The sequence below is a fragment of the Cyrtonyx montezumae genome, unplaced genomic scaffold (assembly GCF_038088225.1).
Source record: "Cyrtonyx montezumae isolate F1298 unplaced genomic scaffold, pur_monq_1.0 scaffold_2, whole genome shotgun sequence".
NCBI classification, from domain to species: Eukaryota; Metazoa; Chordata; class Aves; order Galliformes; family Odontophoridae; genus Cyrtonyx; species Cyrtonyx montezumae.
Window position 1 is genome coordinate 54,384,771 of NW_027071936.1, and position 16,057 is coordinate 54,400,827.

The 16,057-nt window shown below is 38.4% G+C and overlaps 1 protein-coding gene across 1 annotated transcript in view; it reads left to right on the plus strand.

Moving 5' to 3' along the window:
- The window catches only part of PROM1 (prominin 1), a 59,552-nt gene that overhangs the window by 23,160 nt on the left and 20,335 nt on the right, over positions 1-16,057 (plus strand). The window contains exons 4-10 of the mRNA XM_065735766.1: positions 1,498-1,524; positions 3,050-3,255; positions 8,923-9,043; positions 11,175-11,238; positions 13,331-13,420; positions 14,745-14,962; positions 15,375-15,449. Coding sequence (XP_065591838.1) covers positions 1,498-1,524; positions 3,050-3,255; positions 8,923-9,043; positions 11,175-11,238; positions 13,331-13,420; positions 14,745-14,962; positions 15,375-15,449 — 801 coding nt within the window. The remainder of the gene's footprint in view (positions 1-1,497; positions 1,525-3,049; positions 3,256-8,922; positions 9,044-11,174; positions 11,239-13,330; positions 13,421-14,744; positions 14,963-15,374; positions 15,450-16,057) is intronic.

The window sequence follows — 16,057 nt, forward strand, 5'->3', positions numbered from 1 at the left end:
AAGTCTTTAGTCTTTAGTCTTTAGCTTAGGAAAAGAATTGATAAGGGGTGTGATTACTCCTAATAAATATGTATATATGGAGAAGAAACACCAGGAGGAAAAGACTACTATTTGGGCAAAAGTTGGTGTTATCACAGATGCAGTGGCGAAGTGGGCCATGTGTGAACCCACACTGGAGGAAGCCTCACTAGTTCATCAAGAAATTGAAAGAAATAGGAAATCTAACTGCTTCTGACATTTATCTTGTTAAATTTCTGCTGCCATTCATTTCTCTCTCTCTCATTTTTTTTAAAAAGCAATTTGTGGAATGTGTTAGTGACTCAAGAGGCCCTCCCCAGTTCTGCACTGTGTGTCCCTGTGATCCCAGCTGGACTCTTGTGTAGATGCCTTACCATCCACTGGCAGGGACCCTGAGCTGCCAGGATAACCTGACAGCTGAGCACAGTTGCTGTGTGCTCACAGGGACTCAGCTTTCTGCTGCTGCTGTAACATCCTTAGTTCTGCTGGGAGATGGCTTGCTAAAATATGTGGTACCATATTTTTAAGGGAATTTAATGGTACCACATATGATTGTGACTCTTTTAAGCAAACTGTACAGTAGAAGTTCAATGAAGATATGTGTAATGCTGAACAAGAAATTTGACTACAACTTGCAAACATTTCTGATTCACACACAGCAGACTTCAGCTTGAGTGGTCTGCTGTTTTACCTATTTAGCTTTTCTGCTGACAAGAAAAGGGAAAGCATTTTCAGGTGTGAACTTGTCATATGGAGATCAGTAGGAAAAATGCAATACGTTCTGTTTTCATTGTGAAAACAAAGGGGAAAATAGGTTCTTCAGAAATTCCTGTCACTGAATATTTCACTTCTAGTGTTTTCCTGAAGTACAGATGAAAAATGAATTAAGAACCTTTTAGATACGCTACCCCATTCTTTCTTGAATGCCTTCTTTGTTACTTTTTTTGTAATTTATGATATCTTCATAATTAGTTGAATGTGAATTTGGTGCGTAATGTTTTGTTCCCAAAACTGCTACTGAAACTGCTGCACTTATGACAAAATAAAGTTAGCATTGAAAAGAAAATGTTAGTCAGGAATATCACAGGTCAGTTATGACTGGTGGAGTTTTTGAAGGAACCACTAAACCTCAAAGAAATGCAATCTCCAGCCTTGTGATTGCTGGGAATTAAAGGAAACAGATATTTGGTACAGGAAGAACTGATCTGTTCTTCTCTAAAATGGAAATATTTGTTGGACAGATCTCAGATTCTGTTTACTTACAGAGGAAACCAGACATTACCTGCTGTGTATTTTATTGTATGTGATTTTTTGTATAATTACACAGTTGTGCTTCTATGCATTATTTTACTTCAGTGGTTTTTTGTTATTGTTTCTGTGTTGTTAATTGTTTTGATTGTGGTTAATTATTCATTACTCGGTTTGTTTTTGTGCATGCTGCCTGTTATACACACTCTCCATTTGTTTTGACTTCCACAGCCTGAAAATGTTGTCCTGACACTCCAGGTAATGTCTTATGTGGTAGATGTATGGCTTTGACAATAAACTAACTGTGTCGATCTGCACTACTCTTACATCCACAACTGTTTCTTATGCTTTTTTTTTTTTATAGTTCAGTTCCATCTAACCTATTTTAAAATGTGCATCGTAGAATAATTTCTAAAGTGTCAGCTAACTAAAAAAATAAAACAGGAATGTTTTTATGGGTTACTGTGTAATTCTTTCAGAAAAATGCCCATATTGTTCTTCCAAGTATCTAGTTTGTGTTCTTCAGAAGGGATAGCAGCTTAAAACCAGTAGTTAATAGTAATGACAATCAAAAACAAACAAACAAACACAAAAGCTAGATTTCATCCTAGAATTGCTAATTAGGTCAGAAATTTGCAACTCTGCTAATGGTGATGGTTGCTGTATTTGGATCAGTTGGTAATTAGGGATTGCAAGGAGGGGCGTCAGTGAAGCTGGAACTGGAGCATGATAGATAGCTTGTGTGAAATTGTAACTTATTTTGCAGGACAATATGCAGCCCAGATTCATCCTTTTACTACCAAGCTGACCTTGTGCTGGCAGATTTGTAAAATGGAGGAGGATTTGAAGTACAAGCATGATAGTTCTCCCAAAACTGTAAAGATCTGAGAAGAGAGATTTCTTAGGCAGGAGGGACAGCTGGGACATGCCACCCCACGCTGCCCAGCTGTGCACAGACACCTACCTGGCCTGGTTGGGGCTGTGCTAGTGCTGCCCTGTGTTTGCAGCAGCTGTCCCCAGCAGGCTGCACCACCTTGCAGGTGCTGTGCCTCAAGCTGATGGGGTACTGCATTGCAGGCTTTCCTTCCTTCCATCCTTCCTTCCTTCTTTCCATCCTTCCTTCCATCCAGGTTTGGAAAGCATGCTGTTAGCTGCTGATGTTTTGCTTTTTGGCACTAGGATAACTGCCTTTACCTGAGAGAGCCTAAAATTCACGCTGTTAGTTTTTCAGTCCCTAAGCAGTTTTTTCATCTGGAGTTTGCAGAAAACTCTGCTATTGCAATCCATCATCCAGGAAGGACATTCCTTGGCTGCTCCCATGAATCTTTCTGCTCATACCTGATTAAAAAAGAGAACAATGTACCCTCCCACCCCAATGCAGCATTGATCCAGGCAGACTTGCTGACATTTATGGAGGTTTTTTGGGAACAGATGTGGGAAACATTAGATCTGTAGTCCAAGAAATCTAACGTGTTCATTTTTAATCTACTTCAATTGCATCACTTTGCATTCATTTCATGTGAGCATATTTCTTGCCTAGAATGTATTCCTGTAGCTTACTACCTAGTAAAATCTCATTAAATAACTGTTAGCAGTTGGTGTCTGCAATGTTACATATATTTTTGTTGCAAAAGTTGTCCATTATTGACAAAAACATGGGGCCTGTAACCTCAGAGATGTAATAGATGGTTTAGTCTTTAGTTTAATTGTTATTAATTTGCTCTGTATGATTGCAGTGATTGTGTGATACCTGCTATTACCACTATTTTTGTCTGAATTGCAGGCCATCTACTATGAGATCGGTTTTATAGTCTCCGCAGCCTTGGGATTGATATTTATTTTGTTACTGCCTCTTGTGGGACTTTGCTTCTGTATGTGTCGTTGCTGTGACAACTGTGGTGGGGAAATGCATCAAAGACAGAAGAAAAATGCTGACTGTCAGAGGAGCTGTTTTGCAACATTTCTTTTTGTTGCTTCTTTAATAATAAGGCAAGTGTAATGAAACAATGCGAAGCTTGGTATAGCACTAATTTTGCAGTGCCATGTGACATATTATGTTACTGTATTAGCCTATGGGTGAAGAAATGATTTTATTATGCTAAATAATATCAGTATTTATTAAAGAAAACACAACTGCATTCTAAAAGTGCTACTGCCTTCAATATCCCCAGGTTGTTATGTGTTCTCTTGGGAGGAATGCAGATATGGAGCATAAAAAGTAAGCCTGAACTTCACTAATGAGACTTCTGACAGTCTCAAAGTGGCAATTGTAGAATATTATGTTAAACTCGTAAGTAAATGATACTGTGTCCTATATTCAGCTTATCTTATAGAGAACCTGAAGTACAATGTACTATTTTGTTCTTCGTAGTGGTGAGAAAAGCCATTCTGTGACCTCCTATTATATTTGCTGTCCGATAGATTTTTTTTATAAGCTCTAATTATTATTAGTTGGGGTTTTATTTATTTATTTATTTATTTATTTATTCTGGGCACTGATTGAATTGTTTAAGCCATGAATGTGCTCACTGTAAATGCTTGAGTTTAGTTACATTTTTATGCTGTTGGCATGAGGAATATTTGCATCCTTTTGCTCTGTGCTGAGCATGTAGTGGGTGATGAGGTACTGCAGCCCAGGCTTTTATTTTCCCTGTAGGTACTTTCAAAGTACATTGTTTGCTTTCAGGTTGCTGGGGTTTTTATTATTTATTTATTTATTATATCCTTCAACTTCATTTTTTCACCTGCCTGTTTTTCTTATTTTCTTGTATTCCGAAATACCCATCACATCTTTTCCTCTGTACTATGTGAGTGTTCAATCTGGTGGGACTTACCTTGTCACATCACTGTAACCTTGATTTCTTTTTTGTTTTACTGCTGTCTGTCATGCTGAATTAAGGCCTTCCTTATGCTTAGCGCTTGGTGATAGCCTGTATTAGATCATGCTCTTTTCTGCCAGGTGTCTGTGACAAACATGACACTTAAGCAGCCTGAATTCCAGAAAGCCAAAAAGTTCAGCAGGTGATACATCCCTGCCACAGTTACAGGGCAAAAGTTCTTCCGAGTGCTTAAGGAAAATGTGTTATGAAGTTACCCTTCGGCATGCTGGAGCAGCAGGGAGCTGACAGAGCTTGCCAGCACCTTTACATCCTGTCTCAGGACACTGTGTTGGAGTTGTAGTGCCTGAGGGGATGTTGCCTGTCAGCAGAGACTGCATTAAGAGATCCTCTGTCAGTCTCTAACTTGTGCATTTGCTGCCAGCTGTTATTGTGATTTTAAGCAAACCCCAGGTCGCGAATGGGAGATCAGTGAGCTGTAGTAACGTGTTTTCTAGGGCAGGGGAGACTGCTTCTTTAACTCACCAGGCATTGGGAATATCAGGTGCATACCCCAAGGGAAGAGTTGGCCTGAGCTCTATGTGCAGGCTGCCACGGGCAGAGATGATCCCATAGGACTTGCAGCTAATTCTATAATGCTGCAAGTGCTGTGCAAGGCAAAGAGGGGCTTTGTACAGCTCACATTGCTGATCTCAGCCTGGCTGAGACAAGTCTGGCTCTCAAATTTCCAGTACACATCTACACAAAGCAGGAGCCTGCTGCCCTTCCCAGAGCTTCTTTAATAAGGGAAGAGAGGATGCTATGCTTGGATCTATTTAAATCCCCTGCAGCTTGCTTACTACTGTGCTGAAATACAAAGGATTGTTATGCTGGTAGCCATCTTTCCTCCCTACTCACCTCACGCAGAAAAGATAGCCTGAGAGGTACCTGTTTCTCCACCTAATGTGCTGTTCTCAGCCTAAGTCTCCTTGTGGGTGCATTTCTACTCTTCTCCCCAGTCACCTTGCAGTTTCAACTCAGTTGGAACGTATACCTGTAGCTGTTTTTCTCAGAACTACAGTTCTCAAAAACTGGGCCACAGCTTCATACATAAGCCATGACAGTAACACAGAAGAGTTCTATCCTGAACAAGTAAAATGCTTCTGAATAATCATAAACACAGCCAAAAGAGCAGGAACTTGAATGATCTGTACTGCTACTGGGTGACATCGAGATAGATCCAAGCTGTCTTTTCTTGGCTGGGAAAGAAAGCTCAAATGCGCGATGGAAGAGTATTAGCAGGGGAAGGATGTTGAGTGCAGAGCTTGCAATAGGTAGTACACGTAGGCAACAACTCCTGAAAACTTTGGCAACATGTGGATGGCTTTTCTTTGTGTAAGTATGCAGTTCACACCAACCTGTGTATGCCATTAATGCAGATTTTAGGAGATTTCAGCTGGCAGATTTTATTTGTGAGGAACATTTCTTCTCACATTTCTACTGATGGTGCTCTGGATATCAGAATGAGGATTTATGTTAATGAGAAGCTGTAAGAAAGGAAAAAGATTACAGCTTTTTAATTTTTTTTTCTAAATAAAGCAAACAAAAAGCTGTTCTACAGAGATGGGCTCTCTGAAGGCAGAGGGTACTTGTTACAGTGGGGTTTCCTCAAGAAGTATAAGAAAGCAAGTAAGAGTTGTGATTATGTACTGAGTTGTTTATTTTAAAGTACATAGGCCTTATGTTTCCCAGAAGATGCATTTTGTGTTTGACATACTTCTCTTGGTAGAGCATTATGTATATTATCAGAAGTACATTATGGTTTTTGTAATTCCATTTTCCTACATTGATATTGCCATACAAAATCGGGACATTTTTATTTATTTTTAATGAAAGTATATGTCCCAGTGCCAAACTTAATACCAGTCACAGAAAGTGGTTTGGCTGATAGGACAGACAAGCATGTGGTTAGTTTTCTGTCCTTTGGAGAGGTGGTGGTTCTAAGTTCCTTTCTAAAGTTGTAGTTATATGTAGGAAGTTGTGGTTGTTAAATACAATGTGCTAGACAAAGCTAAGTCTGATGGGATGGAAACAGTATTGGTACTATGCAAATCCCTCATTCAGGCTTCATAGAAAGCGTTTGGGCTGTGTGGAATTGAAAATGCGAATTGTTCAGAACCTGGGAATCAACCTTAATCAAAAGATGCGGTGAGCAGGTTAGTACTGGAAGCTCCAATCAACTACTTTCTTGTGTTTGCTATTCGGTGGTGAGGAAGGTGCCATTTACCCAACATGTAAATCAGTTCCATCTCTGTTCTGTAACTTGGATGTTTTTAGAAAGCACAGCTACAGAAAAGGTTTAGGGACCCCCCTGTAGGAGTAGTGACTTCTGTATCTCTGTGACACCTGACTAGGAGCTGAGTGTGGAGGATCCGTCTCCTGAGGAGCCTGTTTAAACAGTTCTCTCACGTGCTATAGAAGAGGCATGTCCTTTTTGTTCCTCCTTTATGCCTTTCTCCTTGTAGCTGCTTACTGAATGTTGACTCAAGGCTCAGTTGTATAATAAATACACTTTTTTTTTCCACTTTCATGCTGTGTATTTGTTTACTTACATTCAGAATGTAGCTGCGGTTGTTCTGGGTGCATCAACTGTATGAAGTGTCTCCCTCTGTCCTGTGTCCTCCCACCCCTTCCATTTAGGAGACTGAAGAGAAAAATGATCATGCTCAAATCTCACAAAGTACTGTTTTGTTAGCTTGAAATTGACCTTTCTAGCCTGTGAGCATAATGCTGAAAAGGCATAAAAACAGTGGCAGCCAAAGAACAAAGATAGCATTATAAACCAAGTCCACAGAGTGACACACAAATGTTTACTTTTCCTGATAGCTTCAGATAATTTTTCTTCAGATTTGAGGAGGAAGAAAAATATTTGACTACCTTAACAGAAAAATGTTTTCTAAACTATTAGCCTTAGTGTAGAAAGAAGACAAATTATATGTTGTATGTGTCCCTAATGCAGATGATTTGCAAAATGCAAATCATTGGAGGTTGCTCAGGTTATTGGCATTTTGTGCATCCTAAGTTCATGGTCCTTTGGTAGTAGCTGATGTTAATGGCTGCGCAAGAGCTTGGATATGTTGGAAATGTAACTGCTTCTTGTTGTTAGTTAAGTAGTAAGATGAATGTTGGTGTCCCTTTGTTAATGACTTCTTTGGGGAAGGTAGCTGGTAGCCAGCATTAAAGACAGAACTGAAATTTCGGTACAAGAAGCAGCATATATTTATGCCATCTCTTCTGTGTCGTGGTCTGAAACCAAACTTTTCCTACTGAGTGTTTGTCAGCAGCAAAAGGTCTAGTACTTGAGAGCAGGAGAGCAAGCCTTCTCCGTGTTTGGGGTAACTAAAATATGATCACTGATAAAAAGAGGAGGTGAGCCTCATCAGACTGCTCCTGTCTTGCTGAGATGCATGTATCACATAATTCTAGGTATTCACCACCCACCATTTCATTTCTCATTTGAGTGCCTATATTATGGCTTCCTTCAAGCTTAAATTATCTGGAGCAGGAACTTTACTTACTGTAATTTGCCCAGTAGGGAGATAGTACACTATATCCAATAAGCCTGTTTTAAAATATTAGGTCTTCTTGATGCCAGCACACCAAGTTGGTCAGTATGGGACGAGTCCAGAGCCTTCTGTGGTAGTGACTCCCTTCTGTCATGTTTGGATGTCCATAATGTTTGCTTTCAGGATACTGCCTAATTGCTACTGTTGAGCTGTTAACACTGTAGTGCAAATTGAGGGACTGAACTAATGTGACATCCAGAGACATCTGTAATGCCTCTGCCTGCAGGCTCCAGGCAGTTCTTCCTTTTGGGGATGTATTGTACCTCTGATGAGTGGTTCTGTGCTGTCTGCCTGTTAAACCCAACAGCACTGAGTGGGTTCATGTTCAGCCTGCTCTGAGGGCTCTCACCACTGCATCCCTACTTGAGGCCACTCTGCTGGTCTCCTGGTGCCTGTAACTGCTAAAGGTTGTTCTCAATTGAAAGGTTAGCTGTTGTGAGTATGAGATGAGTTTAAAACAAACAAACAAACAAAATAAATCATGCTTCTGTTTATTTTATATCAAAGCTAAACAAAAACAACTAAGTATTTTGTATGCTATGAAAGATTTTGGAGGCTCTCATGGGATTTTTAATTGCCTCTTTATATGGTGTTTGTGCAAATCTACCATGTTCTGATTAGAATTCTGCAGTGGGGATGATCCAATAGGAAAAAATTAGTGGCAATGATGATTGGAAGTCTGCTTCCCACCTTTTGTTTTATTATCAGGAAATGTTTATATGTTTTTTAGAGCTAATAGGAACTATTTTTAAGAGATGTATGTAATTATGTAAATAAATAGAGCCATAATGAGTAAATGTTGCTGAAGTTTTCAAATGTAAAATATTCCTTTTCATAGTTATTTTATCAGCATTTGCTTCTGGCTATATCAGCATTAGTGATACTGGTGAAAGAGTGTAATTTATAAGCTGCATACAATTTACATGTTTGCTGATGCTGTCAGTGCAGATGTGCAAGTGTCTGTAAATTTATAACTTCTGAAGTCTGGGTTAGCATTGCTTTTTCATTTCTATATTTGAATTAGTAGCACCCTGACAGCTAATTCCTCTACTTTGTCAAGTAGTAGATGTGAGAAATCATAGTAAGAAAGACAAAGCTTACACTTAGGGAGAGCTTTATTTTATTAATGTTAGGGGCTTTTTATTGTATCTTCTCATCTAAAATGTTAGGACAGGCATTCACTCTAATAAATATTATATCTGTATTTTTTGTAGCGTTGGAGTGCTTTGTGCATATGCTGCCAACCAACACTTAACTAGTCAAATCCGAGGAGCAAAGAAACTGGTCAACAGTAATTTTAAAGATCTGAAAGTTTTCCTTAACGACACACCAGCGGTAAAGAATTTTTTCTTTATAGGGAACGAGGGTGGGAGGGGAGAAGTCTTAAGAAGTACTGCAGAAAATAATTGTTTCTTTCTGTTTGGTATAAACAACAACCACAGTGTGGTGTTAATTCTTTGTGTGTCATTCTCACAAAGTAGAGTCAATGAAATGTGGTTAGAAGCTTTCACATGACCGTAAGTATTAGAGCAACTTTTGAGTTAGACTCCTGGAGGATATTGCATCTGGGTCGTGCCGTTTAATTTTTCAATACTGGGAGTTGATCTGTATAAAGTTACTAATTTGGGCATGGTGTTGAGAGAATCAGGTGATGTTTGTATATGTCAGGAAGTGGAGGTTACATCAAGAAACTCTCTTTTGAGACAGGATGCCTTTTGTGGGTCTGGCGCTGCCTTGGGGCACAGAAGGAAAGCTTGCACTGGAAGATAAAACCAGTGGCCTCAGAACTCACTAGTTTCCTCTTCACTGAGCAATTATAGTCATAGGCATATGACAGGGAATATCAGAGTAGAAAATGTTGTTACATGTAAGAAACTATCCTAACATAGGAAAAAGAAAAAGCAAGCTTTAGCTAAAAAGTTGATAAAAACACTAGAACTATGGAATTTAAGTGTCAGGACTTGAACATTTGCACCAGGAGTTCCCCAAAGCTTCAGTTATGTTGTAGGTTTTTAGTTCTTAGCAGAATTATTAATTTTTCTTGGACTTGATTGCGTTTGATTATACAATCACTGGATACATCTTACAAGTCATTTTGGCAGATGAGGTACATCGTTATCATGTGTAGTCACACATACATGTAAGAATCTCCTGAAGATAAGGATTTCCGTTTCTTTAAAAAGCTATGGAATGCAATTCATTGACTATAAGCTCTGAAATCCTAACTGATGTCCTTGTTTCATGAGTATGAGGTGTATAACATATAGGGGGAATTGAAAATAGTCACGTGCAAAGAGTCCTTGTCATAGCAGATTAGCAGACTATGCGAATGCTGATGATAACACTATTAGTTACACAGAATCACATTTTGTCTATGACATTGCTGAAAAAGCACAAGACTTGTAGATGTACAAAGTGTTAGTCCTCAGGTTTGTCTAGGAAAACTAACCAACCAACACAAAAAGCCTACAGCTTTCTCGATAAGAAAACTCTTTTTATTCTTTTCTCCCTTTGTTTAAAAAAAAAAAAAAAAGTCTGTCTCCTACTTTATGATTACATCCACTGTTATATGATGTATGGGTTGTTTTGTAGGTGTTTTTTAGTTTCTTTTTTTCTTCTTTCCACTGAAAATGTGAGGCTGCAAGCCAAATACACTTCTGTGCACATGAGTCACTTCTATTTAAAACTGGAAGCCCATTGTGCATATTAGCCTCTGCATGACTCGGTTAGGATTCACACTGCATTACTTTAAACGTGCAGAAATTAATCAAAATATTTTCGTACCTGTATTAAGATTTCCTCTTAGGGTAGTTAATTAATAACCTTTTGTAGAGAACCAGGAACTGGTGGTAGCTAAGTTGATGTTTTATATTGACACAGTGCCTTGATAGAACCCAAGTTGCAACTGGACCAGATCTGTTTGTCAGTCAAAACCATTTGCATTAAGGCAGAATGATCAGCTTCTTCTGTAAGAGAAACTCTGAAAGCTGTCCCCATATAAAAGCCACTCTGGACTTTGGATTGCTTCAGAACCACTATCCCATAGATTTGCAGCATGATTCTCATTTCAAGAGAAATCATCTTTTTTACTAGAAAATCAAATGAGAAAGATGAAGACATGCATAAATGTTCTGTGCCTGACTGACTGGAAGCCTTCATGTTGCACAGTTCTGCTACTTAACATTTTTAAGTAGAGTCTTTTTCCCCAGGGATATTCCAGTAACGTACATTTCCCAGTAAAACACATCTTTTTATGAGCATTTGTGCCAAGCAGGGTTTTAAAATATTTAGTTAACTGAAAACAGTAGAACTCCAGAATATGGGGGAAAGGAGAAAGGGGATACTGCACAAATATTTGGATTGTTTCAAAGTATGTCAATTTCTGACTCATTATTTGAAAGTATTACATTTTTTTTCCCAATTACTTTAATAGTTTTTCATACCATCTTTTTTTCTTTTTCCTCAGCAAATTGACTACTTGGTGAGCCAGTACAACACAACTAAGGATAAAGCACTCTCTGACCTAAATAGTAAGTACTTTGATTTGGAGAGGGGGTTAGTGATGTGTTGTTTATTTAAAGCCTTCAATAAGATAATGCAAACAGCTCGTAATGCAAAGTGAAATTTGAGTTATGATTATATGGTTTGCAAACATAATTACTGTTCTTAGTGTTAAATGAGACTCTCAATAAAATAAAATAAAACCTGAGATTCTTTCCCAATAAAATGTCTTGGAGCTGGTGTAATTTGTACTATTTTCTGAAATAAGTCTTTTGTTAAATCACAGAATAAATTGGGCTAGTATTTTTTTTCCTTTTTAAGAATTCAGTAACCATTAATGCTTGGATTTTTTTTAGAGTATTATTGAGTTTTTGACTGTGGAGCCAAACGTGAAGGAGAAGAGCTGTTAGCTGTTGCTGTGGTTACAATAACTGATAGATCTCTGTGTTTGTTTATTTTTGTTGTTGTCTCTTTGTCCTTTACTCAGCGACAAGTTGAGATACACGTTTATCTTCTTTCCAAAGCTGCTTATTGTATTTGGCATTTCAGGATGAGCAGTTGAAGAGCAAGAAATAACACTTGAAATACAATTGCTTCATCTCCTTCAGTACGGTCAGGGTAGAAGGCATCACCTTTTAAACCTCTCAATAAACAGAAACAATCAAACCACTGAATTTTTTCAGAACTTAAGCATCACTTTTCAAAAATGATGATAACAGTTCATATTCAATATAGATTAGAATTCAGTATACATTATTAACATGTACTATTAAGCACATCAGCTTGAGGTGCAATGCAGAAATATCAAACTGATTGTGAACGGGATTGCTGGAAGCAAAGATATTAACTTTACAGTCCTAGCCTATACTTTGGTATAGATTTAAAGAATGTTATAAAGACAGTCTTCAGTGCAGCAAACTTGATGTACCTTCAAGTCATTGTGTCTATTAAGGGTTACTAAAGCACACTGAAGGCAGTAGCCAAAGCAGTGTTTGCACGTATTATGAATTAATTCCACATAAGAACACTCAGGTCTGAAAAACTGGGCATTGTTTAAGTCTTTAAAAACCAGAACAGCAGCTGAAAGATAAATAAATATCTACACTTCAAGTACTTGCTTCTAGCTTTCAAACCAAAAATTCAGATTAAATATTTATTTGTGCTTAATGTGAGTTTAATATGCTGGCTGATGGGAACCTAACTGGATCTGTGATAAGAGTGCTCATCAATAAATAAAGGTAGCTTTTATTTTCTTGTACAGTATGAAGATACCAGAATTAAGTGTGTGACACCTGAGGACAAAAGGATTTCATTAAAAGGAAATCAACAGCAGAATAAACCTCAAGAGAAATGTAGATGAATTTGGTTTGCCCACCCTAAGGAAATGCTGGAAGTCTTTTCTGCTTGATAAAAATTCTCATCCCAAGCTAGAAATGGCAGTCTTGACATTAATGGATGCTTCTGTATTGTTCAGTATTCCAATCTCATCAGGAGCAAAAGCTCCAAGAGCTGCTAACTGTAACCTGAATACAGGGGAGACCCAGCAACTACCTGAATGATGCATTGCATTAAGATGCTTCACCAGTCTCAGCTCTGCATCTGTCTGTCTTCTGCACACGCCTGTTCTCATTTTTGCTGATCTAAGATGATTTCTGTTTGTGGGCAGTGAGGCAGGAGGGTTCAGAGGGAGGAGGTGGATCTGTGTGAGCCTGAAGCCAGCACTGAAGGCTGAGGGACCAGCTGGCAGCCATGCATAACACGCTTAAGGGATTTCAGTGAGGATGGTTGGCAGGTCTGGGCTGTGGGTCACCTTAACACACGAGGAATGGGGGAAAGGAAATGAATTTATTTCCTTCTTTTTCTTGCATTACAGAACCACAGCATGTAGTGAATGAGTGTGCCACAAAATTCCTGTCAGATGTTAGACCTTGTTAAGACTATTTGTGATGAAAGCCTGTTTCCATAAAAAGTAGTAATTGCAATATAAAACTGAGTCAGGCCTTAGAAAAATTCTAGTACTTTATGTGTACTTGGTTCAGTAAGAGATTGATAGCACCTATACTAGAAGGTGGTTAAAGTTGAACTAGGATGTGATGGTTTTTTCATCTCTCCGTGCTGCAGATGTTGGACCTTTGCTTGGTAGCAGAGTTCAAGAACAGCTGGGGAAAGAAGTGCGTCCCGCACTTGACGCAGCTTTGACAATGGCAGGAGGTAAAGATGTACATGTTCTTTATTGATATTCTGTTGCCATGGTGAGACAGACATCATTTTTTTAGTGAACATGTGGTTTTATGTAGTACCATGGTTCTACTTACCACTTTTCGGTAACTTTTTGACATGCTTTGATGTTTCTTTAAAACTGAGGTTGTCTGATATTCTGAGATTTATAAATGTGTTTGCAAAGTAAACCAAGACATAAGTGCCGTTGTTGATATTTAGTTTCAGCAATCACTGAAGGCAAATGAAATCTGCATTCCCCACTTCAGGTGGTTGTCCCTTTCCAGTGATTATAAAGGAGACTAGGAAAGCTGTGCTCTCAGATCTGTCCGTAGGTCTTTGCAGGTTAGTCTTTGACAGGCCTATGGTTGAGCATACTCCATCACTGCCAAGCCTGGTATAAGAGTGCTTACAGCCATCATTTCCTGATTTCACATTTGAGATCTATGTTGTTTGTGCTTAGTTTCACTTCCCTTTAGAGAAAATATTCCTTTATTCTTTTTTCTTTTGAAGGTTTTCTTTCTTCAGGGATCAGGTGCACACCATAAAGTGAAAATCAACCTTAAACTTGAGTCACTTTGTGGGTTTTTTGACCTATGAATTCTCTTTTGAATTCTTTCTCATTCATTCATCATCATTCTCCTTTTTTGCTTTATTTCTCTTATTTGTCTTGAAGTCAAAGTGGAAAGGGCTATCAAAGGTAAAAAAAAAAAAAAAAAAGTTAGAACCTTGTGTTGTGTGAAGTGTGCTTTATTTTTGTACACTTGTGCATTTTTAGTTGTATTTGTGTGGGTTTTTTGTCTTAAAACTATTATTTAGTGTTCTTTTGTTTTGTGTGATTGAGACAAAATCTAAAGGCAGACAAATGTTAATGCGCATTAATGCTTAGCTGATGCAACTTGATCTCTTTTCCTTTCCTCGTGCAGCCTTGTAATGAGTTGGACTAAACTGACCTTAAAAATACTATTTTGTGGATATGGGCTTTCTTTTGATTTCTAATAACCAAACATTGAAATTCTTTATTAAAACAACCGGGTGAGAAGAAGGAAAGAGTAGAGAATAATCTGAGAAGTGGGTAGAATCTCAGTGAAAGTAGGTTGAGCACATTGATTTGTTTGTAAGAGAATGTAAGGGATCTGTTTTTATGAATAAACGTATTCAGTGCTAAAGGGTTTTTCTGGGAGGGATGAAAAGATCATTTAAATCAGTATTGTCAGGTAGCTCATAGTGTTTACACATGTGTATTCATACTTTCCCCCTGAACTGGTATCTAGTTTCTAACTAAAGGTTTTTTTAAAATGATGTTGCATTCTTGCAGCAATCAGAGAAACGAAGGAAGCACTGGAAAATGTGAGCGTCTCTGTAGAGGTTTTGCAGGAAGGCACCGAGAGGCTTCATGCAAATTTGACAGATGTTAAAATGCACCTGAGCAACACCCTCAATGATTCTGCATGCACTGCAGCTCAGGCTGCTTCAACCTGCAATATCATCAGGAATTCATTAAATCAACTGAACATTAATGCCAATTTCAGTGGGGTAAGAGAATGCTTTCCGACTCACAGTGTGATTGCCTTGAATAAGCCTGCTAGTATCTCTGCAAGTTAATGGCTCAATATGCGCTGGCACTCATGAGATAAGTGACCTTCACTAACTCTGTGTGTCTGGGTAATTTCAGTCCCTGTTCTCATTTTCTGCATAGAAGAGAATAAAATATGTGTCAAGCTGCTACACTGAAGTGCTGCTATATGCAAGAAAATAGTCTGCCCTCCCCAAAATGCTGAAGTTAAGCTTTCCTTTTGTACAACAAAGGTGTCAGGGGTATGCTACAAAGATTCTATTACGAATAGTCTTTCTAGTTTCTTTACCCTCACTCCTGTCTTTGAAAAAATTGAGTCAAGTAGTTAGACTGCTACTTTGATGTGATTTAAGAATGCTTTTTGTTTCCTAGTTGCCGGGTGTGAGCTCGCAGCTTGCAAAGGTCAACGATGTCCTTAAAATAGACCTTTCTAGCCTGGTTCAGAAGGTATGTTTCATGAGAAGCTTGTAACCTCTTAATTAATAAACTAGGATGCATGAGTATCTGTTGTTTTCCCTTGGCTTTCCCAAGCAGAATTCCCTTTCCCACCTCATTGTGCCCTGTGGTAGTTATCTCTCCATATTATTCCATTGTTTGAGATTTAGTGTTTAAAATTATGAATGCAGTGCTTTACATCCCCAGAATATTACACATCAAAAGTGTGTAGCTAATGGTCTGCTTGGAAGAAGGATCTTTTAAAAGCAAGAAGGCAGAAATGTGGGTGTGCTAGCAAGCTCTGTATTTTTGGTTCAAAATAATAATAATAAAAGAATAAAAATCCATGCTCTTTTAATCAGCTGTAGTGTACTCCCATTATCTTGAAATGTGCATACTCTTAAATCTGGTGCAGTGGATCTAATACAGTTTATTAGTATTTTTGCAAATCCAGCATAGTTAGAGCAGTTTAAAAACCTAGCAATCTGATATTTGCTAGGAATAAAAGGACACTGTAGGGGACTGCAGGCTGTGTGCTGGAGACCTGCACCCTTTCCTCCCTGTGAAGGGATCAGGTTTGCAGGAAAACACTTCAAGCTTCCACTGCAGTATCTTCTTTC